Source organism: Alosa alosa, chromosome 3 (genome assembly GCF_017589495.1).
Source record: "Alosa alosa isolate M-15738 ecotype Scorff River chromosome 3, AALO_Geno_1.1, whole genome shotgun sequence".
Classification (NCBI taxonomy): domain Eukaryota; kingdom Metazoa; phylum Chordata; class Actinopteri; order Clupeiformes; family Clupeidae; genus Alosa; species Alosa alosa.
The window spans coordinates 12066932-12094515 of NC_063191.1; the positions used below are offsets into that span (position 1 = coordinate 12066932).

Here is a 27584-nt window from a genome sequence, read left to right on the forward strand (position 1 = left end):
AAGTGAATGCTGTGAATTATTTGTGTGTGGTTCACACTAGTTGTCTGGTCTGGCCAGAAGTCTGTCTGGTTTGGACTGAAACTCGTCCAGACACACTGCATAAATAATAGGACAAATGTGCACCTTATACAAACACATAATATTTTATTACTGGTCTCCATACCTCTAAAAAATATCCAAAATATCAATCACCATAAACATGAATATAGGGTCGATCATGACAAGTGTTCTCTCATAAACAACTAGCCAATGCTATCAGAAATCCCATTTACACATACAAAATGACAATAGGCAAATACGAGGGGAAATACGCCTGGGTATATAGGCCTTCACATAAGACCTGCTTCAATATGCCATCTGCTTGCGAACTAAAAAGCAACATCACCCTCTGGTGGTCAAATATATATATTACCAAAGAGTCTGCCAAGACCTATTAAACTCAACACCTGCCACAACCCCAATAAACATAACTGAGGCTTTTAGTGGTATAAACGTGCTTTCCGCTTGATTTGGCGTCTGCTTGGTTGACACATCATTTACTAATGGACGCTTTAAAAGATCAGTGTCCGTTTGGCTGAATGGGATACCTCGGTGAAAATATGCGATCATGACACTGCTGAGGAGGCCTTGCACACGCGCCCACACTGTCCAACTGCTATTCTCGGATCTGTCTCTGGGTGAAGTACTGTACCCCTTGTCTGAGAGAGACGGACGAACACGGACACCCATACGTGCGCTCGCACTGTCCCTTAGGGCGGTAAAGGGCAGGGGGATGTGCTAGCGTGGAGTTTTAGTAGCTTATTTGATTAAATGAGATCAACACAGGATTTGGATTATGGTCAATATGCTCATTATGGATAATGTATACACGCACTCACAGAAGTGTGGCTCAGTGGCAAAGAATGCTGACATTTACACTTAAACCAAGCCAGTACACCTTTTGAAAGGTTTAAATTAGAAAATAGCATGTGACAGGCCAGGTTACACTCCTATTTAAATATATAAATATAACTCTTACATCTGAAATGGAAAATTGCGCTGTTCATGTGAGGAGATGCTTGGGGCTCTCAAGAGAGGCAAGGCATTAAGTACAGGTGTCCACGTCCTCATAACCCCAATATATTGACCCCGCACTAACCTCACACACCACAAGAGGGCAGACTTCACCTCCAAATGTTTCTCTAGGCCAATTACATTCTCCGACCATTCTGTTTATTCGTCACCGCACAGTCTTCTCAGCTCATAAAATATAGCCTAGAAATGTCAGGAACCGAAATACTTAAGGTCGGTTAATTGAAATAACAGTGAACACTTAGGCATTTTGCATGGACGTATGACTATAAGACTTTAATATAGGCTTAGTAATGTAATTCATTTATAAAGGGGCTACTTTAAAAAGATCACCATAAGGTGTAATTGCTTAATTCCATTCAATGAAGACTGTGTTAAGAAATGAAAGGGAGTAGTGAGTTTACATAGATAACGTAGCAACAACGTTAGATTAAATTGCATGACAAATTAAGTCCATATAAAAGCTATAGTTGGAAGTGGGTTTTATTTGATAGGCTACTTCAGTGGCAGCCTGCTTACTGATTGGGTTAGAATATATGAATTAGCTGTGGACCTAGTACACACAGCTGTCTATGTTATTCATTTTACTTGGCTGGTAATACACAGAAACCAGTTCAATCAGCAGGTGTTTATCAGTCTATGGTTATAGTGACTAGAGGGGGAGGGTGGTGCTTTCTAGGACAGAGTGTAAATCCTCACCGGTAGGCTATTAACATAGATCCATGGTGCGTACGAGGGGGAGGCGGGGCTACCGAGAGGGCCTGTCCGCGCTTTTATACAGATGCGACCCCGCACTTCTTCCTTCCAAACGAGCGATCGAGCGCCAGCCGGAAAAGTGAAAGGCAAAACAGCACCATGTCAGAAAACAGATACGACGTGATAGTCATCGGGGGAGGCATTTCAGGTTAGTGAAGCGAAGGTGTTTTTTCTCAACTTCACTTCGTTGAAGAACAAGTGAGTCAGGTAATTAATTTAGACATTTTGTAATATATCTAATAACTGTGATATTATGAGTAACTATTGCTCTAGTCTAGTCCATATTTTACTAACCGAGCGTCATCTCTCTCACGGTTACTGACTGTTGGTGGCACTATCAGCTGCTGTTGCACTTACAAGCTTATTTTCATAAAGCAACCTTATATCATGAAAATACATAAATATTATACGGGTGGTTAACAATTCGCCACCAATGTGAGTATAGTCGGTCTTTAACGCACTTAATAAGCAGTTAAGTGCGTAAAGGGTGTTCTTTCAGTCATCGTCTCTTCCGTGAATTCACGTCTCACAGTCGCATGTCGCCGAGGAGTGTCCACAATGCGTTAAGTAATATCGCACAGGTTGCCATGTCGCCCTGTCGTAAATTAGAGACACGCCGAGAGCCAGGATGCTAGCTATCCAAGAAATTAAAGTGCAACTGACGTGTAATTCTAATAGTTCCTGGGTTTCAATTACACTTTCGCTGCCAACTGCAGGACATGGTAGCCTGTTGTAAATGCATGTTCATTGTGTAATAATTTAAGAGCTCAATTATCATTTGTTTTGTACCGTAAATAATTCGAAATCTGTCGACTTGACATGAAACGATTGATTTTGGTGGCAACAAAATATTCAACTATGATGGGAGTTTTTTGGACTTTTTGTATAAGTCTCTGTGTAATTACAATTATGATGAACGTGCCAGAATTTTCAGTTTATTGTGAAGGCCTGTTGAGCTGGCATCCTGTATGGAAGACCAGTCTATCTGTTTAGTTGAACTGAGCTGTCCCTGATAGAGACTGTAAAGGATAGCCACATAGCAGTTTGCTCCACTTGTCCTAAGACAGTGTTGAGTGTTTACAATGATGATGTCTCTGTCCTTTTTAAGTACCACTCCAACAGAGAAGGATAAAGTAAAGTATAACAATATTGCGGATCAGGACCAGGTCTAATCTAGTCTAGGTCTGTCCAGAGAGGTAGGTGGAGGACCATGGTATGACAACACTGGTTAGATTGGCAGGTGGCTAAAGGACCCTGGTGGCACCAGGTAGATAGTTGGAGGGCCCTGCTAAGACTTGCTGCATAAGCAGCAGGTTGTTAGCCTGGGAAGCACGCAGACCTTCTCAATTAGAAATGAGAGTTGGTCTGGAAAAGGGTAATTGACTTACAGCAGAGGTGTAACTAGCAGTGAAATGAAACTTGGTGGATTAAACTCTTACCAAATTGTTTTTCAGTTGTCTACTCAATTACAAAGAAATACATGTCCATGCCAGATTAGCAATTGTATTTGTGTGCCAGGGTTTTAGGGACATTGGAAATGGGCTTCAATGGCCTCTTGGCCAGACCGACCTGAAAAGCAAATCCCAAATTTGCTAAAGGTTTGTATGAGTATTCCCAGGCTAGCAGGTGTTTGGAAGATCCTAGTAAAACCAGGCACAGGCAGGTGCTTGGAGGTATTAATACTGGTTGGATAGGCAGGTAATTGAAGGATCCTGGTGCTCATTGCATAGGTATGCTGTTGGCAGACTCTGGTAAGACTGCTAGCTGGAAAGAGCAAAGAAGGTTAGATTGCCCTTGTACTCTAACGAAGTACTGTACTAGCAAACATACAAAAGTTCTGTTTTTCTCCTGCCCAGAACACAACTATTTGAACATGGAAATTTCACACACATTTGGGTTTGAATCACAGAATGTCTTCTCTAAGACCATTTGTTTTGGTACCTTTTGTCCACTGATGAAGGTCTTCAGTGTAAGATTGGTTTAAAGTCAGTATATTTCCTATTCATGTACATACACAGTGATTACAGATAAGGAAAGGATAAACCTTCTGAGTGAGTGGCACACAGGGATTGCACTTACCCAATGTTTCTTCTTGGCATTACTCTCATTAATTTGAGATGGTTCAGATGTTTCAGTGATACAGTGCTTTTCGGCCAAAAGCAGAGATTATCGGAATGGGATAGACAGGCCTTGTGAAATCATGCAATTTAGAATTGATGTGTTGTACATGAACACAATCCCATGAAACCAATCATGTCCACTTCAGTGGTTCTGGATGTGGTGGAGGCATCGCTGTTTGTGCATGTGTCAGGTAATTGGGTGACTGAAGTGTGAATGCTCGTGGCGAAATGGATTTTACACGTCAAATTGGCCCCTGGATACTGTGTACTGTACAATCAATATGTTATTGGTTCATTTAGTTTGTTGATGCTGGCATGTCTGTTTGAGGGCTTATGCACTTTTCGTGCTTGACCTGCATGTTACATGAAAGCTTTCACTACCCATCTATTCTGTCTTCATGTTACTACACTGCTATAGTACTGTACACTGTAATTTCCACTGTAAATACTTGTGTGGTGAAAGCCAGGAGAAAGACAGTAAGACACTAGAAGGACATCACCTCCCATGTGTTCCAGCTCAGCTGATTTTGGCGTCTTAAAACAAACAGTAGCTTGATATCCCTGTCCTGGTTTGGAAAGAAAACACTATTATTATAAATGAGTAAGATGAGGCTGAAGGAGCGACTATATCTCCTAGGATATAAATGATGTTTAAGGCTTGCAGAATGGCTGAAAAAATGTCATGAATCATACTGTTCAGTCAAGCAGAGATCTTATTTGATAGATCCTGCTTCCTACCTGTACGTTTTTTTAAACATATTTCAGATGTACTGTGATTTTGATCACGTGCTGTACACAGTGTGATCATATTAGCCCCACAGGACTGGGATTCATGTCAATGTGTCCACTAGTCCAGGAGGGCAGAGGCTGTGGTGTCCAGTGGGTAGCTGCAGATTCGCACCCAGTCATCAGCCAACATTTATTCTGGTCCTCCGACCGCTGTGCTAAATCACGTTAAGCCACGCTGTCACTAAAGGGCTCATTTTCGCCATGTGCCCTTTCTAAAAAGCCAAATCCAAGGTCTTTTGTTTTAATGAAAGCTATGTAATTTGGAATGGGGAGAGATTTGCCATCTTGCTAGTGGGTTTCTCTGCTAATGGCCCATAAGCCCATGTAAATTCAATTGTTATCTGTGTGGTCCCGATGGACTCTTAGCCTGGGGAGGATACACTTTCACACAAATGCTAAGCCATTCTGACAGCTCTTTTTTTAAAACACAGGCACCCCCCCGCCTCTCTCTCTCTCACACACACACACACTCTCTCTCTCTCTGTCTCTGTCTTGTACACATGCACACACACACACACACACACACACACACACACTCACCTTCAGGGCCAAAGAGTAAATGGCAGAGAGGTGGTTGTAGGGTGGCTACGCCCTATGAACCCCCACCTCATTCTGCACAAGTTGCCACCACTAAGTCCTCAGGCTGAGAGAGACAGAGAAGAAAGGCTAGAGAGAGAACAGAGAGGAGAAGAATAAAGAGAGAGAGAAAGAGATAGAGGAAATATCTATTTGCAATTTAACTCTTGTGCAACAAGCTCCTGAATACTTAGATAACAAGTGCACGTAGCTGTCTCCACCATTTATTCAAATCCAGAAAGTGTAAACAGGATATGCCACTTAGAGGGCCACCAAGGCCTGAGTGAAGGACGAGGAGTGAATTTGTCACATGTCACAATCAGTCCACATGCGCTGTACAATACATTCAAAGAACACATACCTTTCATCTGGGCAACTACAAAATATAACCCATGACAATACAGCATTCATACAATTGCAATTTCTTACAGTTTCTTTAAGAGGTGTGCACCATGAAGAACATTTGTTTTTGAATGATATTCTAGTGTTCAGTGTTCAAGTTATCCAAAGTCTTAGTATTAGTATCAGTATTACAGTAATTACAGTAGAAAAAGAGCAACAAGAAAACAGGGTGAGGCAAACGAATGATCCCCTAACCACCGTCGTCTGTCATGTGTAAAAAGCACAGCCTATCATATGACAGCATGGGCTGATAGCAGACCCCGGGTCAGTGGAACTGGGACTAATTGTGGAGGCCGTCCATCCACTGACCCAGGCGTTTCCTGGTCTGTGTACGTGCGTGTGTGTGTGTATGTGTGTGTGAGTGTGTGTGTGTCCCATTCCTGCTGAGGAGCCCTGGTATTCCAGCCCCTGGAGCAGAGCCAGGAAAAACAAGCCGGCGCTCGCAGACTGAGCGGAGGAGGAGAGGATGGGAGGCATCGCTGACGTTTAGTGTTTAGCGTGCAAAGGCCCCTCTGCATGTCCCACGTTACTCGTTATTTTAGAGGTGGTGGGGGGGGGCAGTGTCAGGTCACTGTGCTTGAGTCTGACCTGAGTAACCAAATAATGTCACTCATTTACAAACACATGGCTGCAATTTAGCCCTCAGTCTTTGACATAGATTTTTTTGCAGCCTTGAATCCTTTTCATTTGTTTCATGATGTTCTATGTCATGCACATATGGACCCTTTCAAGAGAGTTCCATTATCAGCATCATAGTTGGCCCCACAAGGCTTCCGTTTTAACATTCCATATGTTATCTTAATGCAGAGGAAGTAGATTGGGGCCCAAATAGAACGTTCAAGCATTGTTTTTGTTTTTGTTGTTGAAAGGGTCTATAACTTTGTGTAACTCTTTATTGGAAGAATGATTTGCTTTGCCCACTGTTGCAAGATGCATAACAGAGCAATTAAATGTAATGTTTATATTTATTGCAATACAGAGATGATCTGCAAACATCATGCTATCTGATACGGAATACCGCTGTGTGGTGCTTTTATGGTTGACTATATGACATAGAAGTCATCTCTATTTCGTGGTTGCATGGCTACAGCAGGCAAGGTTTTAATAGTGCCTAAGGTAATTCAATTAGGTCTTCTCTGACGGACATTTATTATTGAAATGAAATGAAAATGTTCCATGATCCTTACAGAACCTATTGTCAGTGGGCAACATGATACCATGCAGACATGTGACTGGTGTGCGTTTATTCGGATATGGGAAAGTCCTGCTCTGTGCAGGGTATAGAACCCTTTGAAAATGGGGTGCATGAAATTGTCTCCCTCAAAGTGGTACGGCTAAATTTAAAGTCGTGTCCTACTTCTGTATGTGTAATGCATCTCCTAAACTTAAACTCATTTCTGTGTGGTGTTAGACTGGGTGCCTTTAACTGTTTTGTACTGATCCTGTGATATTAAAGTATTTCAGGTATTGTGTTCCCAGCTGATCAAACAGGAGAAAGGACCCTTGGAAGAATACTGTATTAATGCTATCATCAGATATCATTCTAGGTATATTTGTTTTTACATGGAAAAACTATGGGGGCATTTGTGGTTTCAGCTAAAAGCCACAGCTGTGAAAGTCTCATGGTTGCCACATTACCGTAAATTGATTTGGAGTGTTTCATACTTACAGCAATTATTTCTGTCCTTTGTGACGAAGTTTTCCATGTTCCATGCTAGTGCCATTTGGAGCTGATGTCATGGAACACAGGCATAGGGTTTAGCAGACCGGCGAAACACGGCCATTGGGGCAAACACCTCCCTACAGAATGTGCTTTTGGTCAGTGTTGAAGTCTGAAGTGTGAAAAGGGATGATCTATGTTTGTAAGAGAGCATATCATTATTTATATAACTATTACCGGTAGTTATATAAATAACTACTAGTTTTTTTATTTATATATATTTAAGTGGCTCAATGAAAATGATCTACTTAGTAAACATCCAATATATTAGTCTTTTACACACAGTGGTACTGACACTGATAGCATGATTATGTGATGGAGGAGAAAGCCAAGTGTCGTGGCTCATCGGGGGCTGGTGATGGGTTTTGACTTGCTGACACCCTAACAAGGGCTCTTCTGCTGTGCTTGTGTCACGCTGGAAAATAGAAGCTGCCCTCCTCCTCCTCTCCTATGCAACCTCAGATAATAAGCGACCTCACTGTCACCATTGTGCTTCTCACATAGACACCTCTGGAAATCCTTTGAAATGCACCACTAAGTCAGAATGCAAACAGAGTAGTCTATTTTATTATTCCCCTGTTAGACACCTGGGTATTACTTGTGAATTGCATACGATTATGTTATGTTGACTGTTGATTTTACGTAGACGTCCAGTTAATACAACAGGTCACCATCACCATGTCTCTCACATAGACGCCTCTGGAAATCCTTAGAAATGCATCAGTATAAAGTCAGAATGCATATGAGAGACACTTTTTTATTGTTGAAAGCTGAATGCTGCTCGCTGATTACATGCTGTTTATGTTGTGTTGAATATTGACTTTAGGTAGATTTCCTGTCAATAAAAATGTAGCTACCCTTCGGCTGAATCTTATTACACAGCCAATGGCTTGTGTATGCTCACCTGATGGCGCCTCTTTCTCTGACTTTTTGTGCTGCCATTCTTTCTCATCGTCTGCCAGACGAATGGCAATCATGTTGTTTGCTCAGACAGAGTAGAAACCGCAGAGGAAATGTAGCTGCTGTCTTTTAAAAGCTTGCCTGTCGGATCAATAGTCTGTTGGTTTGGAGCAATTTTAGGAACAGCTTATTGTCATTTAGTTGCTATTGAATTGTTTTTTGAGACAAATTATTTCCCACCTGTCACATCTGGGAGTCAGGAACAATGTATAGTTCCTTAAGGAGACCTAAACGGCCTTGTTAAAACACTACAAACCAGTCAAACCAGTCAGACTAAGGCTATCAATTTACTTGCTGATAGACAAAGCGCACGTGTATGTGATCTGCAGCATCCTGTTAACATACAGTACTTGCTGCAGCATTCACGGCCAAAACGCATGATACTGCATGCATCGTTAGCAGCAAATATAGACCCTTTCAAGAGAGTTCCATTATCAGCATCATAGTTGGCCCCACAAGACTTCCTTTTTAACATTCCATATGTTATCTTAATGCAGAGGAAGTAGATTGGGGCCCAATTATTGTTGAAAGGGTCTATAATGCCGCCTTTAGGTGACATACTAAACCAAGTTAAATGTGTGCATCTGCAACAGGTGTTACTGACTGTAGTAGCCATTACAGATTTTACTAGAATGTGTTCCTTATTGAATACACCCATGTGGTTTTCCTGACACATCTGTTTAGCAACCGAGTTCATTTACTGTAAAAGTATGATGTACTCTATGTAGACTTTTTTTCTTTAAGAAGAATTTTCTCTTCATTTGTGTGGAACATTTGCTCAGCCTTATCCCTTCAAGGTGTAGTCTCACTCTCATTTCCTCTCTCTCTCTTTCTCTCTCTCTCTCTCTCCTCCCTCCCTCTGATGGCTTGATTCATCATGAGGACAGGCCTCGGTAAAAGGGGACTGCTTAATTGGCACGATGGATAAGTGGCAAATGATAACAGATTAGAATCCTGAGCCCTGAGGCTCCCGGGGGCCAGTTGGCACACTTAAAGGTGTTCTCTGTCAACTCCAATTTGGGCTAGAGGGTGGGTGGGTGGGATGGGAGTTAGGGCAGCGATGTAGGGATGTGGTAATGCAATTTAGTCATTATCAGCCGACTGACAGGGAGAGAGAGAGGCCGATGGGGGATAGGCTTACGAAACTGATTGGGCTTGAACTTTGAGCTGATATTAGATTTCGACACCGTTTTGCAGTGGCCCCATGATCAAGGGGCACCCATAAAGGCCTGATGGCATACACAAAAATGGCAACGATCAGATGTCATTAACTGCTGTTCATTTTTATCACTTGATGGGTTTCACAGGGAGAGAATGGTCCATTATCTAGCCCCCTACCCCTCTACTGCCACTGTAAACAAACAGCGATGCAGGGCAGTGTTTAGAGAAAGAGGCAGTGTTGTGTGTGTCTGCTTGTTCCATATGCTGGCCCTGTTTAGACAATGTGCTCACTTCCCAGCCGCTGCACCCAAGCAAATATCAGAAAGGCGGCGGGCATGACAGCTCTCCACAAATAGCTTTTGTCCCTCTCTGGTTCCCCATTATCAGACCACAGCGGTGCTCGTTTGAGGGGCATTGACCCACGCCTGGCCAGGCCTGATCCTGCTCATTTAGAGGCAGTGGCATGATTGCTTTGGGGCGAGTGAGAGGACATTGTGTGGATTTAGTGTGTGCATGTGTGTGTGTGTGTGTGTGGGGGGGGTTGTTTGCTTTACAGCAAACTATATTAATTGTAAGTAGCTTAAACAGATTAAATAACACTGTATATGTTTTTTTACAACAGAGACAGATATTATGTCTTTCTCCTCCACTCCAATTCTTTCTACTCCTCTCCACAACCCTCCCTCCTTTCTCTCATTTCTTCTCACTGTCTTTGCTCTTTCCTCATCTGCTTTCTTGCTTTCTTTCTCTCCCTCTCCCTCTCACTCTCTCTTCTCCTCCTCTCTTTTTCACTGTCTCTCTTTCTCTCTCATCTCCTCCTCTCTTCCCCATTTTCATTTGACAGCACATCTTAAGCCCTCTGAGACACCCATTCCCCTGTAGCACACCATCCATCAGGTGGAAGAGGATCTGTATTCAACTAAACATATGATCATGAAAATCGAACTGGCTTTGAAATATCTTGTGGGTCATAATTCGTTGTAAGTTGTCTCGCTGATCATTGTGTTGTTTTGAATTAGCCTGAATGTCATTCTCAATTGGATGTTTGTTCTCACTGCCTCACCAGAGAGCTGTAATTTGGACAACAATTGCTGCATTTGGCCCCCCTGCCCAAGTGGTCACATCTTTACATTTGCAGTTGCCAGGGAAACCTTTCCCGTCCTTGTCAATCCGATTTGCCAGCCAATTGTTCCTGTGTCTTGACATTAGCAAGGATAAAGGGAGGAAAGCCAGATATGAGGATTACTGAGTTACTTCTTGTGTCATACTGACTGGGAAACTGGAGAGTTATCCCCCTAAGGTTACAAAAGCAGAGAAATTCAAAATCAATGCTTCAGTGCTGTGTTCAAGATACGTAGTATACAAGTGTACAGGTATGCTGAAGGTTTGTTTTCTTTTAAGACCAATGTGGATGCTGAACAAAAATACCCATGTGAAACTAGGGTTGTTGTCTGGATATGTGGGCCTCTGTGTTCTAGTGTCTGTTAAGTTGTGTCATTGTTTCGCTCACAAGTTTTGAGGTTTGGAATGGATGCAACACTTGAGAACAGGGGACCATATTTAGGCCAATGCCTAAGGTTTTTAGAGGAATCAGAAGGAGTGGGGGAAGGGAATGGTGACAGAGAGACAAAAATGAGAGAAAGAAAAAAGAGAGAAAGAGTGAGAACGAGAGAGCTCCAGGGGGATGACTTTGATCTCAGAGTTTTCCTTCAAAGGCTCCTTGACCTTTTCCTCAGTGGACTGACGCTCCCTACAGGGTCCCTATAGGCCTCTCTCTCCACCATGTTTCGTCTGCATGCTACACAAACATGCTGCACATATGTGTTAGCTTCCTATAGACAGCAGTCCAGCTCACATGCATGTTCACTTCTAACATTTCCATGTCATATTTACCAATTTCAGGGCTTTCGTCACCTGCAGTGTGTTGTTTAAGAGCTGTGATTATGGTCCGTCTTCATCAGTGATGCCAGTAACGCGTTAGTCTATTTTGACCACTTTTTTCGGTAACGAGTAATCTAACGCGCTACTATTTACAAACCAGTAATCAGATTAAAGTTACTTATCTAAGTCACTGTGCGTTACTATTTTTGTCATTTTCCTTAATAAAAAGATATATTCTTTGCTTTCTTCTTGTCTCGGGGATTAACGTCATATATAGGCTATGCTCAAGTTTTCAGCATGAGGACAACTCACGTGTAAAACCACGCAGCGACACACATGCACATTTTATCAGTGCAAAGTATGAATAGATAGAGGGGGAGAGAGAGGAGTGGTGCATGTGTGCCTGAAGCTCATCCAAGACAGAGAGCATCCTGGTCTATTTTGCTAAATCAACCAATCAGTTTTCAGTGTAGGTGGGCTTATATCTCTTTTCTCCCGAACTTAATTAATCAGTTCAGTCAGTGTATCTAGAAACAGGAGCGTCATGGCAGAGTCATTTAAGACCCATTTCACATCAGACTACACAAAGGTGTACCCAATTGTCTCATAAGAGTAAAACATAATGATAGTCTTGCACACTGTTTGTAACAGTGACTTCATTGCTCACGGCGGGTTAAATGATTGCAAAAGACTTGTTGAGGTGAGTTTAACAAGTGTAATTTCATTTGCATATTACTCAGGCCTATACTAGATGGCTAGTTGCCAAGGCTACATGAAAAGGCCAAACTACCAAAATCTACATATTTTACTATCACAATTTCTATCAATAGGCCTTCCTTATTTGGTGTACTGACTAGATATTATTGAACAAACATCTGAATTTCAGGATCTAAGTAGGTTAGGTTGGGATGTCTCCTATACATTGTTGACATTACTGTTAAAATACACTTCCAGTATAGTGAGTATTGGCAAAACCAGTTATCATTTTTATGTTGAGGCAGTGGGGGTGTTGTCGGCAGCTGCTGAAAGTAACTAATAAAGTAACTTGTAATCTAACTTAGTTACTTTTAAAGCAGTAATCAGTAATCAGATTACTTTTTCAAGGTAACTGTGGTAACACTGGTCATACTTTGTACTGGTTTGAAATGGAGTCCATGGAGTTTAGACTTGAGTATGTAATGCTCTGTGGTTTTACAAGTTGATGAGTAAGTAGAGGTTGATATGTACATTTTTTACACATTTAGTGAACATGAAATGGATAAGATCTGTAATTTGTGTTGCACATTTTCAAATACAACGTTGCAATTGAGTTTTGATATCCCTTTGCCATTGTGGCTGTCAATACATGCCAATAATATAGATAGATAGATAGATAGATAGATAGATAGATAGATAGATAGATAGATAGATAGATAGATAGATAGATATTGTTATTACCTGTCTTTGAGTCAAAGAAGCTTAAAAGAGTTTAAACGCAATGTTTCATGCTTACATAAGAGGCATTTGTGCAAAGTCATCATGAATCATTCTGCAGAGCAAATGGCATGTAGGATTTAGCAGGACTTCTCCACTTTGTGGCCAGATACACCTTACTTAGCCAAGACTGCTAGCCTATCTTTTGGATAACACCATGGGAGACATCTAGAGGGTTATTTGTCTGCGATAGATTATTTGTTTCAGGCCTAGTGAAGCTGAATGTTTTTTACAAATCAGCTGAGCTATCTTAGGTTTAGCCCTTTATCTCACAAACGCAGACAATCAACTCTCTCTATTCAGAGCCAATGAGAATGCTAGTTCACTGCAGAAGAGCCAATGAGAATGCTAGTTCACTGCAGAATTGGCTGTGAGGGGCAAGTAAGTCCTCTGAGGACATGCGTGTAGATTTATTGCGTTTGATATTGTGTATTCAGACCCCAAGCCAAAGAATCAGAAATAAGTAAACAGTTTAACTCACTTCAAAGAGTGAAGTTTGTTCCCACTGAACATAGACCTTTAGCTTTGATCACTTAGCTTTTGCATTATTTCCCCCCAAACCCGCCTGACTTCAAAGAGATGTCGAAATGGCGCTTTTGAAGTCTAAAAGAAAAGTGCTGAATTACTCTACCTCACTCAACTATTTTAAGTTAGAAAAAATAGAGGCAGAAATTTGTTTTGTTAAACAAAGAGTCTCTCTCTGTGGCGACCGCTTTTGGCATGAACAGCGGCCAAATCCAATATCTGTTTTTCCCTTTTGTAACTCTGACCTTTTCTCTGTGAGCGTCCTAGGTAGCCATGTTGTTATGGCAATCCGCGAGGCGCCCCATCGCTGTTGCAAAACCAAAAAAGGCCCTGTGGTGCGGGTCAGAACTTCTAAAACTAATATATGTTCTGGTGGCGGTCCAGGTTAGATGTGCCGTTAAATGACTTACGACTGAGGCTGGATTTGTACAGATGTGGTCTGTTGTTGATAGATTCCCACTCTGGGTTTGGGGAAGAACAAGTAGGCCTCTGTCTCTCCCAAGTGCGCGCACACACTGTCTTGAGATAAACTTGTGTCAGACTGTGTAAACGAATGGGTGACATCATGGCCGAGGTCTTGCTAACGACGCGCTAATGATGCCAGAGATATGCGTGGCGGGACAGCGCTGATGTATTTCGCTGCAGAAATTCATTTACTATTACGCACAGCTCTCCATAGCGAGCAATTTTGAAAGTGTTATTATTGCGAATCCCCCGTGTAAATATAAAGTCCTTACAAGTCGGCGTTGCTGCATTTTTTCCTGACTGTGCTCACTCTGTGGACTCCCACTCTCCCTCACACACAAACACACAAACATATAGTACTCACACTCTCTCCCTCTCTTTTCCTCTGAGTTTCTCACACATCCACTTATGCACTTTCTCTCTCTCTCTCTCTCTCTCTCTCTCTCTCTCTCTCTCTCTCTCTCTCTCTCTGTCTCACACACACACACACACACACACACACACACACACACACACACACAGACAGACACACACACCTACACAAACACACACTCACACACTTACAAGGATACTCATACAAATTCACACACACATTTGAGTTCCATTCCAAGAATGCTCTTTCCAAGCCGCAGTGCTCATGTGGACACTTCATAATCCCCATACTTGTGGGAAACCCTGGGATCTAGGGGATTTTGTGTTTTAGCCATTCACCCCTGAATTTATGTATAAGTGTGTGTGTGTGTGTGTGTGTGTGAAAATGTGTGTTTGTGTGAGAATGTGTGTATGCACGTGAGTGTGTGTGTGTGTCTGTGAGAGAGAGAGAGAGAGAGAGAAGGGATAGGAATCGGTTGGTTGAGAGTGTGTGACATATCCTCATTAAAGACATTTGAAATTCTCCCCTGACTTGAATAGAACACTATGTAGTCACTCAGTCGGTCATTTGATTCACAGACCACCTGACACAGCCTTGTGTCCGTCTCTCAGTTCTGTATTTCTTTTCCGAGTCCCCTGCTTTCACCTCATCGTCAATCATCGTCTATCCTGTAATAGTGGAGTGGTAACCTGGAGAATTAGGAGAGTTCCCAGTCGGCCGGTAGGGTTTTAAAGCTCAGATTAAAGTTACTTATCTAAGTCACTGTGCGTTACTATTTTTGTCATTTTCCTTAATAAAAAGATATATTCTTTGCTTTCTTCTTGTCTCGGGGATTAACGTCATATATAGGCTATGCTCAAGTTTTCAGCATGAGGACAACTCACGTGTAAAACCACGCAGCGACACACATGCACATTTTATCAGTGCAAAGTATGAATAGATAGAGGGGGAGAGAGAGGAGTGGTGCATGTGTGCCTGAAGCTCATCCAAGACAGAGAGCATCCTGGTCTATTTTGCTAAATCAACCAATCAGTTTTCAGTGTAGGTGGGCTTATATCTCTTTTCTCCCGAACTTAATTAATCAGTTCAGTCAGTGTATCTAGAAACAGGAGCGTCATGGCAGAGTCAGTGCCCCTCAAAAAGGAACATTTAAGACCCATTTCACATCAGACTACACAAAGGTGTACCCAATTGTCTCATAAGAGTAAAACATAATGATAGTCTTGCACACTGTTTGTAACAGTGACTTCATTGCTCACGGCGGGTTAAATGATTGCAAAAGACTTGTTGAGGTGAGTTTAACAAGTGTAATTTCATTTGCATATTACTCAGGCCTATACTAGATGGCTAGTTGCCAAGGCTACATGAAAAGGCCAAACTACCAAAATCTACATATTTTACTATCACAATTTCTATCAATAGGCCTTCCTTATTTGGTGTACTGACTAGATATTATTGAACAAACATCTGAATTTCAGGATCTAAGTAGGTTAGGTTGGGATGTCTCCTATACATTGTTGACATTACTGTTAAAATACACTTCCAGTATAGTGAGTATTGGCAAAACCAGTTATCATTTTTATGTTGAGGCAGTGGGGGTGTTGTCGGCAGCTGCTGAAAGTAACTAATAAAGTAACTTGTAATCTAACTTAGTTACTTTTAAAGCAGTAATCAGTAATCAGATTACTTTTTCAAGGTAACTGTGGTAACACTGGTCATACTTTGTACTGGTTTGAAATGGAGTCCATGGAGTTTAGACTTGAGTATGTAATGCTCTGTGGTTTTACAAGTTGATGAGTAAGTAGAGGTTGATATGTACATTTTTTACACATTTAGTGAACATGAAATGGATAAGATCTGTAATTTGTGTTGCACATTTTCAAATACAACGTTGCAATTGAGTTTTGATATCCCTTTGCCATTGTGGCTGTCAATACATGCCAATAATATAGATAGATAGATAGATAGATAGATAGATAGATAGATAGATAGATAGATAGATAGATATTGTTATTACCTGTCTTTGAGTCAAAGAAGCTTAAAAGAGTTTAAACGCAATGTTTCATGCTTACATAAGAGGCATTTGTGCAAAGTCATCATGAATCATTCTGCAGAGCAAATGGCATGTAGGATTTAGCAGGACTTCTCCACTTTGTGGCCAGATACACCTTACTTAGCCAAGACTGCTAGCCTATCTTTTGGATAACACCATGGGAGACATCTAGAGGGTTATTTGTCTGCGATAGATTATTTGTTTCAGGCCTAGTGAAGCTGAATGTTTTTGTGTGTTTGAATGTGTGTATGCACGTGAGTGTGTGTGTGTGTCTGTGAGAGAGAGAGAGAGAGAGAGAGAGAAAGGGATAGGAATCGGTTGGTTGAGAGTGTGTGACATATCCTCATTAAAGACATTTGAAATTCTCCCCTGACTTGAATAGAACACTATGTAGTCACTCAGTCGGTCATTTGATTCACAGACCACCTGACACAGCCTTGTGTCCGTCTCTCAGTTCTGTATTTCTTTTCCGAGTCCCCTGCTTTCACCTCATCGTCAATCATCGTCTATCCTGTAATAGTGGAGTGGTAACCGGGAGAATTAGGAGAGTTCCCAGTCGGCCGGTAGGGTTTTAAAGCGAGGCTGTTTACTGTGAGCTTAAAGAGGGCTTGATATCGCTGTCCGTATGAATTCTTTTGTGCACCCTCCAGCAGCCTGAACTGTGCCTTTGCAGCCCCTCCCCTCTCCCCATCCCCCCCCCCCCCAATGCCTTGGTAATAACATGGTAACGACCACCATGACCTGACATGCATTTATGAGATAATGTTATGATGAGATCCAGGTCCAGACTGCTGAAAGATTTGAACTGTTTTAAGCAGCTGCCCCGGATCCCCTCAAAATAGGATTCAGGTCAAGTTGGGTCACGCTCCCTTCAACACCCACTGCCCCCTGTTGGGAGGAGGCCGCTGTAGCTTGACATCTCAGGGTAATAATATTTAGAGTCCCGCTCCACCCCTGGGCTCCAGCCTCTCATGTCTTTACTGACATGCGTGTCTCTCCCGTTCATACCTAGGAGGAGTTTACAGTGGTCATTACAGTTAACATAATAGGCGTTATGACACCATGCAAGCTGCACTGCCTGCACCTTTGTAAGAAACGCACAAGAAATGCATAAAAACATTGTTCCAGGATGCAGCACATGTGTCCATACATGTGAAAATGTTGAGTAGATCCTCTGCCAGATGTTAAGTAGAGGTCTGGAGCGACATGACACTTATTCAATGTGGAGTTGCTTGGACCAAAGCAATGTAGGGCCTGTTTGACATCCACGGTAGAACAAAGGATCTATGCTAGTCCCTTATAGACTCCATCTCCACTAAAAATCTTGGGAAATGGAATTAGAGGAAGGATTGGTCAATACACTTGGCAATCCTATAAAAGACAGCTGGAATGATGTGAAATAACACTCAACCTCATAGCGTGATTACAGTTTTTTTCAGAAGCATTTGTCTAACCAGTTAACCACATTTTTAAAACTCTAAACACAATTAGCACAGCATCGGTCTCTTGAGGCCATACCATTCACACATTTCATGTTGTTTTCACACAATATGCAGTCAGTGAACACATTTCCACAATGCTTACATTTTCTTAACAGACAAGCTATACCTCCCAACAAAACTATGGATTGTTTTTGTAGTATTTACAAATGTTAACACACAACATCACACAATAGCAAACACAATATTCCAAACCTTAGATACAGTATAAAAGCCTCTGCTTCTGCTACCAAAATGGTTTTATCTCAGGTGCATCGCCTTGGATACTGTTTTTTTCAGTCGCTAACATGCGTTTGTCCAACCAGTTGTCACATTTTCAAAACTCTAAATACAATTAGCACAATATCTGTCTTTTTTGGCCATACCATTCACACATTTCATGTCATTTTCACACGATATGCAGTCAGTGAACACATTTCCACAATGCTTACATTTTCTTAACAGACAAGCTATACCTCCCAACAAAATTATGGATTGAATTTGCAGTATTTACGAATGTTAACACACAACATCCCACAATAGTAAGAGTAAGAGTTTAGAAAAAGTATCTGAAGTATGGGTAAGCGCTTGTTAGCGATTGAAAACAACTGTAAACAGACTTACTAGAGGTTGGGAGAGCTTGATCTTAAACTGATAAAACTTGATAAAACTCAGAAAGAGTGAGAAAGAGAGACAGAGAGAGGAGAGAGAGAGAGAGAAAGAGCACACTCAGCATTTGGGAAGGAATTGTCTGATCTTATCCCCAGTACCAGGGAGTGGTAGCACAGCTAATCCACGAATGACAAAAGCCTCCTGTCATCATCTTATCGCTGCAGCGTTTAGGCCAGGAGTTTTCCCAGAGCGGTCGGGCATTCCAACCCCCTCTCCCCATTGGTCCGCTTTCCCTGCTGGTCATCATGGGACACGCTGCAGATGTTTTTGTAGTCTGGTACACCAGTCATAAAGCACTGCCGTAGAGAACACACTGTTGGTAACAAAGTAAACCCTGAAAAACAGAGCACCGATGTTATTTATCTACCCAATCTGTGGGACAATTTCTTCTCTCTCTTTTCTTTCTCTCTCTCTCTCTCTCACTCTCTCTCCCTCTCTCTTTCTCTCTCCTTTTCTCTCTAACACTCTCCCTTCTCCGAGTGTGTTCCTGAGGCTGGAATAAAAGTTCCTGTAAGCCGGCTGTTTATAGGATGACTTTATGTTCACAGTGGCAGCGGTCTGGTGCCTGTCCAGGCCAGCCGTCGTGAAACAAGAGACAAGACACTAAAAGTCTTACGCTTACTGTACTGAGCCAACAAAAATGCATACATACCCTCCTGACAGAGTAATAATAAGTGAAATGCTCTGCAGAGATTGAAAGAGAGAGAGTGAGTGGGAGAATGAGAGAAAGAGACAGGGCCAGAGAGGTGGAGAAGAGAGAGAGAGAGAGAGAGAGGAGTGAGTGGGAGAATGAGAGAAAGAGACAGGGACAGAAAGGTGGAGAAGAGAAAGAGAGAGAGAGTGAGTGAGTGAGTGGGAGAATGAGAGAAAGAGACAGGGCCAGAGAGGTGGAGAAGAGAGAGAGAGAGAGTGAGTGAGGTGAGTGGGAGAAAGAGACAGGGCCAGAGAGGTGGAGAAGAGAGAGAGAGAGAGTGAGTGAGTGAGTGGGAGAATGAGAGAAAGAGACAGGGCCAGAGAGGTGGAGAAAGAGAGAGAGAGAGAGGAGGTGGGAGAATGAGAGAAAGAGACAGGGACAGAAAGGTGGGGGAGAGAGAGAGATAAGAGAGAGAAGAAATTGTCCCACAGATTGGGCAGATACATGCAGATAAATAAGTCGTTGCTGTGTGTGTATGTTTGTGTTTTTTGGGGTTTTCTTTGTTGAACACTAAATTCCTCTGTTCTGCCCTGGCCTCCGCTGCCCCCTCGCTCAGCACATTCACTTTGCTGCACCATGCTGCCTTCCATAACCATTACTGCCCCATGACGCCTTCCATAACCATTACTGCCCCATGACACCTTCCATAACCTCTGCTCCCCCATGACGCCTTCAATAACCTCTGCACCTCCCGTCTCCCATGGTGAAGCCTGACGCATTATCACACTAGCTCCAGTTTGATATGAAACACACACTTTCAACCAGAACATATGTGCTCCGATTTCACTGATTATTACCAAAGGAAATCTTTCTGCCAAAAACAAATATGGACATTGTTTAGACATGAAAAACATGCTCATGCAGACTTCTCAGACTAGCTAGCAGCCTGAATCACATGATGTGTGTGTGTGTGTGTGTGTGTGTGTGTGTGTGTGTGTGTGTGTGTGTGTGTGTGTGTGTGTGTGTGTGTGTGTGTGTGTGAGAGAGAGAGAGAGAAAGAGAGAGAGAGTGTGTGTGTGTGTTTCGCTTCCTCAGAATGGCCTCTCTCACACTCAGAGAGGAAACTCCTGTCTGAGCTATGAGACTTCAGACCACTGACCCCCAGAAAGCGAAGTGGCAGACAAAATGTATGCATGGAAGTGTGTTTTAAAGAAGTGTCCACTAGCATGATCATACATGCATGATTCACTATCTCTGTTACTATCTCTGTCAGTGACTAAGTCAGCCTAATTAAAAGCATCACTCTCAGGAGGAGGCCCTTTTTCTAACAGGCCGAATAAAAAACTGCATGTTGTATGTATTTGTCCAGTCAGCTACTGTAGTTCAATTTTTTCACACCAAAAAATTCTGTTTGTTGTCGTGCCTGAAACTGAATTATGTTGAGAACTCTGCTGATTGCTGTCACAGATACTGCAGAGTCACAGGGCTTCTCCGGTCTTGTGTTACAGGGGAGTTGTGTCCTCTGGAAGCTGAGTAGGGAACATGTGCTGGTCTTGTGTTACAGGGAGTTGTGTCCTCTGGAAGCTGAGTAGGGAACATGTGCTGGTCTTGTGTTACAGGGAGTTGTGTCCTCTGGAAGCTGAGTAGGGAACATGTGCTGGTCTTGTGTTACAGGGAGTTGTGTCCTCTGGAAGCTGAGTAGAGAACATGTGCTGGTGTGTTGCAATCCCTTCCTCATAAAGATGGGTTATCTCCATGGTATCTCTTGGTCAGCACTTCTGAAAGTGATAACTGAGAAACCACGGCTAGACAAAATTGTGGTTGTATTGCAAGGGTGTATTGGAGATTTGAAAAAGAGAGAAATTGACAGTGAATGTTTAATGTGCAACATATCATTGTATAGCATTATTGCTGTGCCACCCACATTTATTGGACGGTATTCTTGGTAAGCTATATGTGGCACTTCATTGTATAGTACATGTAAGCTGTAAATAGAGTAATGTTAATAGTAACTAAATAGAATAAAATACAGTATGAATGTATATATAGTATATATATATATATATATATATATATATATATATATATATATATATATATATATATATATATATATATATATATATATATATATATATATATATATATATATATATATATATGTATTTGTTTTTAGTGTTTGAAGGAAGAATTAATGAAATAAAGGTCATGTCAAGGTTAAGATGACTGATGCATGGACTGAAAAAATGCAGACTATGCTAAATCCAGCCGCCATTGTATAACTATGGAGTGACTTGCCATTCAAACTAAATAATGGCACCAGCATGTCGTGTTTTATGAGGCATGGGTTCATTCCATGTCATGAATAACTGAACTTTGACCCTGCCAGGGTGTAAAACTATCTGTCTTAAAGAGAAGGATATGCATTTATCAGTGTGGTTAATATTTAATATTTAATTATCCTACTTTCTCTACTTTACTCTGCTGTTGATATAGTAGTGTATTACATAACTCTCAAAGAAAATCGGATTTATCAGCAAACGTGTGAAAGTCTGGGAGTAATGTGATGAAATTTGCCACGCCTCTAGCATCACACTTATTCCCAGCCTAACTTATTCTCAGACTATCTGCAAGTCATGCTTCGGCATCTGCTATCAACCCACCACCTCACCACCTACCCTTATACCTCCCATCTTCCTTGGTTGGAAGGATTTATGCAACATTGTCTGTTGCTGTGTGTTTTATGTCGCCAGAGTGCCAAAGATAAATTTCCAGTGTATGTACATTCAGTGGATCCTATCTATCTATCTCCTGGTTAGGAAGGAATGCAACAGGGGTGTTATGGATCCTCGTGTCCATTAGTCGCTCCCAAGTGTCCATTTTTGACCCTGGCTAGTGACTTGCCAAACACGCTAAGGCGATTTTGGAACATGAACTTGTGCAATGTCATTTGTTTATAGACGTCGCAATGTCAGTGTGTAATGTCATTTGTTTGCAATGCCATTTGTTTACAGACGTTGTTAATCTCTCTCTCTCTCTCTCTCTTCTCCCCCTTCCCCTCTCTCTCAGGTCTGTCAGCAGCCAAGCTGTTGACTGAGGAGGGCCTGAGTCCCGTTGTGCTGGAGGCCAGAGACAGAGTTGGGGGCAGGACCTTCACCGAGAGGGTAAGATGGCCACGACACGACAAACCACACACACAGGACAAAACCCACTCATCCTTGTCCACAGCGCATAACGGTTCATAATATAGAATATACAGGGTATTAGAGACATTCACTGTGACGGTAAGATGGCCAGGGCACAAGGGCACACAGACTCATCATACACATATCTATATGTGAAATACTTGTATATGAAATATGATGTGTACTTGTCTTAATTGTTTGTATCTTAGAGACATAACAGTGTGTAATTTCATGACAGAAGGCTTAAGACCTCTAGTTGAACAGTGTGAGCACATTATTCATCATTAAAGGCTTCAGGGCAGTCCCGGCTCAGACGTGAGAGTCCAACCCACTGCTGTTGTGTGCTTTCCATCAGAACAAAGAGACCAAATGGGTGGATCTGGGAGGAGCCTATATTGGTCCGACACAGAACCGTATCCTGCGGCTGGCCAAGGAGTACGGGATCAAGACATACAAAGTCAACGAAAAGGAGAACCTGGCTCACTATGTCAAGGTGAGGGGTTCAACATAACAGAGAAGGTCCACACACTTGCTCTCCATTTTTTTTTATTTATTTGTGTTCAATCCCCAACACAAATGATGTTTCGAGCCCTTCGGCTCTTCATCAGACTTGTACAGGCAAAGACCATCACCATTTTAAATAGGTCATAGGTCACCTGACCCGTATGTACAGGGGTTCACAATACATTGGACACATACATCGTCCACCACCCCAATAGTGAATAAATATTTAGAAACATACATTGTATATTTAGAAAAATATAAAACATCCTGTATATCTCTGTAGAAAAATATATAACTATATAGAAAGATAGAAAAATATATACTTTACACACAGTATTAACAGGGACCTACATAGCATACAATCATCTAGAGAGACGCACCATCAAAATGTAGAACTAGTTAAAAAAAGTGAAAAGGTGAGGGGTTCAAACACACACACATGCACACACATACAAGGACAAACTCATATCTCTTGTTGTTCCTGTCTTAAGCATGCATGCGCATGCACACACACACACGCACACACACACACACACACACACACACACGACACACACACAGACACACACACACTCACACACAGACACACACACAGACACACACACACACACACACACACACACACACACACACACACACACACACACACACACACATATACAAACACACACACACACACACACATATACAAACACACACACACACACACACACACACACACACACACACACACACACACACACACACACACACACACACACATATATAAACACAAAATGAGCAACCTCTTATCTTTCCCCAAGCAAAACAAACACAGGAGAGTTCCTTGTAACCCCAGCTGGAGTGTTGATCCTCAGGCTTGGGCAAAGAGAAATCATCTTCACACACACACGCACACACACACACATACACACACAGACAGACAGACACACGGACAGACAGCAAACACACACACATAAATGCTGAAGGAGATGCACGCACACAGTTTGATTCACAGAGACACATATACACATATACACATATACGCTATGCACACACACAAATATACACAACACTTGCACAAATACAAACCATGCTACACTCACTCTCATAAAGGAAAACAGCAGACCCCTTCTTTCTCCTTCTCCTGCCTAATGTGCTGGAAGTACGTGCCCCTTCCCCTCTCTCCTCCTCCCCTGTGCAGAGCCCCCTCCATCCTCCAGCACTAGCGGCTAGTATCGGGGCCTGGAGATGCCAATCTGTGGCGGAAAGGAAAATGCTAATGCAGTTTCTCCGGCCCTGAGTGGGCCCGTTAAGGAGCTGGACAAGACAGCAGCCCTCTCCGCTGTTCTCCTCGATCCAATTTCACTGTCCGCATCAGGGCCTTAACGGAGGAGTGTGGCCAGCACTGATTGGATTTGGCAGCGAATGGGTCTCCACCTGTGCCTAGGCTGATCTGGTGGAGCTATTGTAAATCAAAACAAAACCCGTTTTGTGTCAGGCTGGTGCACTCTACAGACACGTTACATAAATCTGTACACTGTATACAAATACACAAAAACATACAGACACAGATGTAGACATAGCAAGCACCCATATACTGTAGAAAAAAATATACACACATGCATACATACATACATACAAATATACATACATACACATATATATATACATGCATACATACATACATACATACATACTTGCTCTAAAACATACAGACACACACACACACACACACACACACACACACACACACACACACATGCAATATACATACACGTGCATGTATAAATGCACACAAAGACATGCAGTCAACCTACCACCGTACTGCTGTAAGCGGGCACACACACTCACACACACACACACACACACACACACACACACACACACACACACACACGTTGAACTAGTGGCAGGAGGAGATAATGGTCACGTGTGGAGCGCAGTGGAGTGTGTACAGAGATACATGCCAGGGGCTCATAGAGACTCCAGTCACACGGTGGAAAAGACCTGCTGGCATCTCCCATCCCCCACACACTTCTGACCTCACAACACACACACACACACACACACACACACACACACACACACACACACACACACACACACACACACACAGACTCAAACACACACACACACACACACACACACACACACAACACACACACACACACACACGCACACACACACACGCACGCAAACACTCACACACAGCTGTAAACCTAAATCTTTCATTATTACACACAGAGATACACACACACCCACATCTAAAAGCACACATTTGAGTGCCTGCAGCAATAGACATGTCATCATTGAAGCACACATGCTCCAGTAGAAAGTGTATAGAAGTCCGCCCACTGTAGCGCCCTTTCAATGCCATTCTAATGAGATTCCCAAAACAGTGACCTTTCAAGCTTTATGCTCCTCCTCCCCAGAACACATGACACTTATCACACAATCATTCCTTTTTATAGTCATCCTCTACAACATACATTGTTGTTATTACACACAGGTTTACACACACCCAAATACACACACACAAACACACACACACACACACATATTCACTAACACATATTCACTAACACACTTTGGATTATAAAGTATCTGCCAGGACCTGTCGGAACTTGACAACAATGAGCATTCATCCTGACAACATTTTCATGCTCTCTCTCTCTCTCTCTCTCTCTCTCTCTCTCTCTCTCTCTCTCTCTCTCACACACACACACACACACACACACACACATACAACCCACACACACACACACACACACACACACACATTCCCACGCTGGTTGGCGTGACATGATGGCAACTCTTAAAAGTGACAGCAGACTCCCATGGGCAGATTTCCTGCTCCATAAAAAAGCATCTGAAGCCTTGACTTGGACAGTGGAGAGAAACACTGGCGCTAACGGCTAAATAATGCAGTGCTGAACACTAATGCTAACAGGCTAACGGCTAAATAATGTAGTGTTGAACACTAATGCTAACAGGCTAACGGCTAAATAATGTAGTGTTGAACACTAATGCTAACAGGCTAACGGCTAAATAATGTAGTGCTGAACACTAATGCTAACAGGCTAATGGGGTAACAGCACTAGTCACAGCACTCATCTATCTATCTCTTTCCCTCTCTATCTACCTATCCATCTATCTACCTACCTACCTACTACCAGTGGATGCTCCAAGCACAGGCTGAGGGACCTGGGAACTTGGGCCCTACCAAACGGGGCAGGAGGGATGTGGGCTTTGAATAAACAGGAAGCCTTTTTGTTTGGAATGGGGGCGGGGGACTGTGGGTACTAATGCAGGCCAAATGGAGATCTTCTGTTACTGGCAAGAAAATGAAAACCAATAAAAGCACATGTGCAAAAATACTTATGGATACTCTCTCTCTTTCTCTCTCTCTCTCTCTCACACACACACACACACACACACACACACTCCCACACCCAAAGAAAGACAGAAAGATGGTTTATTGCCTTGTGAACTTTACAGTCTCTCCCCTCAGACAGCTATTATTGACATGACCTATTTAAGTGGTGGACAGAGTTGGGGACGGCATCGTATCCCTGTGTGTGTGACACAACGAATCGCACGGCCTTGTGCAGACAATTAGACTGGTCTGTGTGTGTGTGTGTGCGTGTGTGTGTGTGTGTGTGTGACAGAATCAAAGTCCCCACTGTTTATTGTCTCTCTTTCTGACATTTCAACACTGGCTGTCACAAGCGCGTGCTCACAGTCAAGGGAAGGCAATGTTACAGCTCTGGCTTGGCCTGTGGTTGGAGGTTAAGTGTGTGAGTGAGTGTGTGCGTGTGCGTGTGTGTGGTGTCTGTGTTATTATTTGTGGTGTATGTGTGAAAATTGTGTATTGTGTTTTGCTATTCTCAGTCTTCCTCTGGCTACTCCTTTGTATTCTGACCTCTCTCTCTCTCTCTCTCTCTCTCTCCCTCTCTCTCTGTTTTTTCTTTCACCCTTTATCAGCTCCTTGTGGCTTTCCTCTAGGTTACCATGACAGCATACCTAATGAAAGCTTCTGTATCTGTCCTCTGAGCCTCTGAGCTTGATATTGTGTGTGTGTGTGTGTGTGTGCGTGTGCACACATTTTATTTGTCACTGCGTGTGTGTCTGATGGCAGGTTTGGTAACAGTTTCGTGTCCTGCATGTAGAACCAGTTCAGTCAGCCTCCCTGAGTCCTCTGTGTTTTAAAACCAGAGGAGACTGAGGCCAAAGAGGAGAGGAGGAGAGGAGAGGAGGAGAAGAAGTGGAGGGGAGAGGAGAGGAAAAGAAGAGGAGAGGAGAGCAGGAGGAGGAGGAGGAGATAAGAGAGAAGGAGGAGAGGAGAAGAGAGGAGGAGGAGGGGAGAGGAGAGCAGGAGGAGGAGAAGGAGATAAGAGGAGGGAGGAGGAGGAGGGGAGAGGAGAGCAGGAGGAGGAGAAGGAGATAAGAGAAATGGAGGAGAGGAGAGGTGAGGAGGGGAGAGTAGAGAAGGAGAGAGGAGAAGGAGGGGAGAGGAGAGAGGAGGAGGAGGGAGGAGGAGAGAAGGGAGAGGGAAGGAGGAGGAGGAGAAGTGGAGATAAAGAGGAGGAGGAGGAGGAGAAGAGAAAGGAGGGAGGGGGAAGAGAGGGAGAAGGAGGAAGAGGAGAGAGGAGGAGGAGACAGGAGAGGAGAAGGAGGAGAAAGCATAGGAGGAGAGGAGAGGAAGGTCTATTTGGGTCTGTGCAGAACCTCAGATATAGAACTAGGCCCAAGAACTAGGCTAGAACGGTTCTCCACATAAGCTTTTCCATTGCAGGAGCCCATG

General features: G+C 42.8%; 1 protein-coding gene across 1 annotated transcript in view; it reads left to right on the top strand.

Moving 5' to 3' along the window:
* The first annotated feature begins 1826 nt into the window (after positions 1–1826).
* Positions 1827–27584, top strand: part of mao (monoamine oxidase) — a 52117-nt gene continuing 26359 nt past the window's right edge. Inside the window, 3 exon segments of the mRNA XM_048239211.1 lie at positions 1827–1975; positions 22179–22273; positions 22650–22787. Of these exon segments, the coding sequence (XP_048095168.1) occupies positions 1927–1975; positions 22179–22273; positions 22650–22787 (282 nt within the window). The 5' untranslated portion in view covers positions 1827–1926.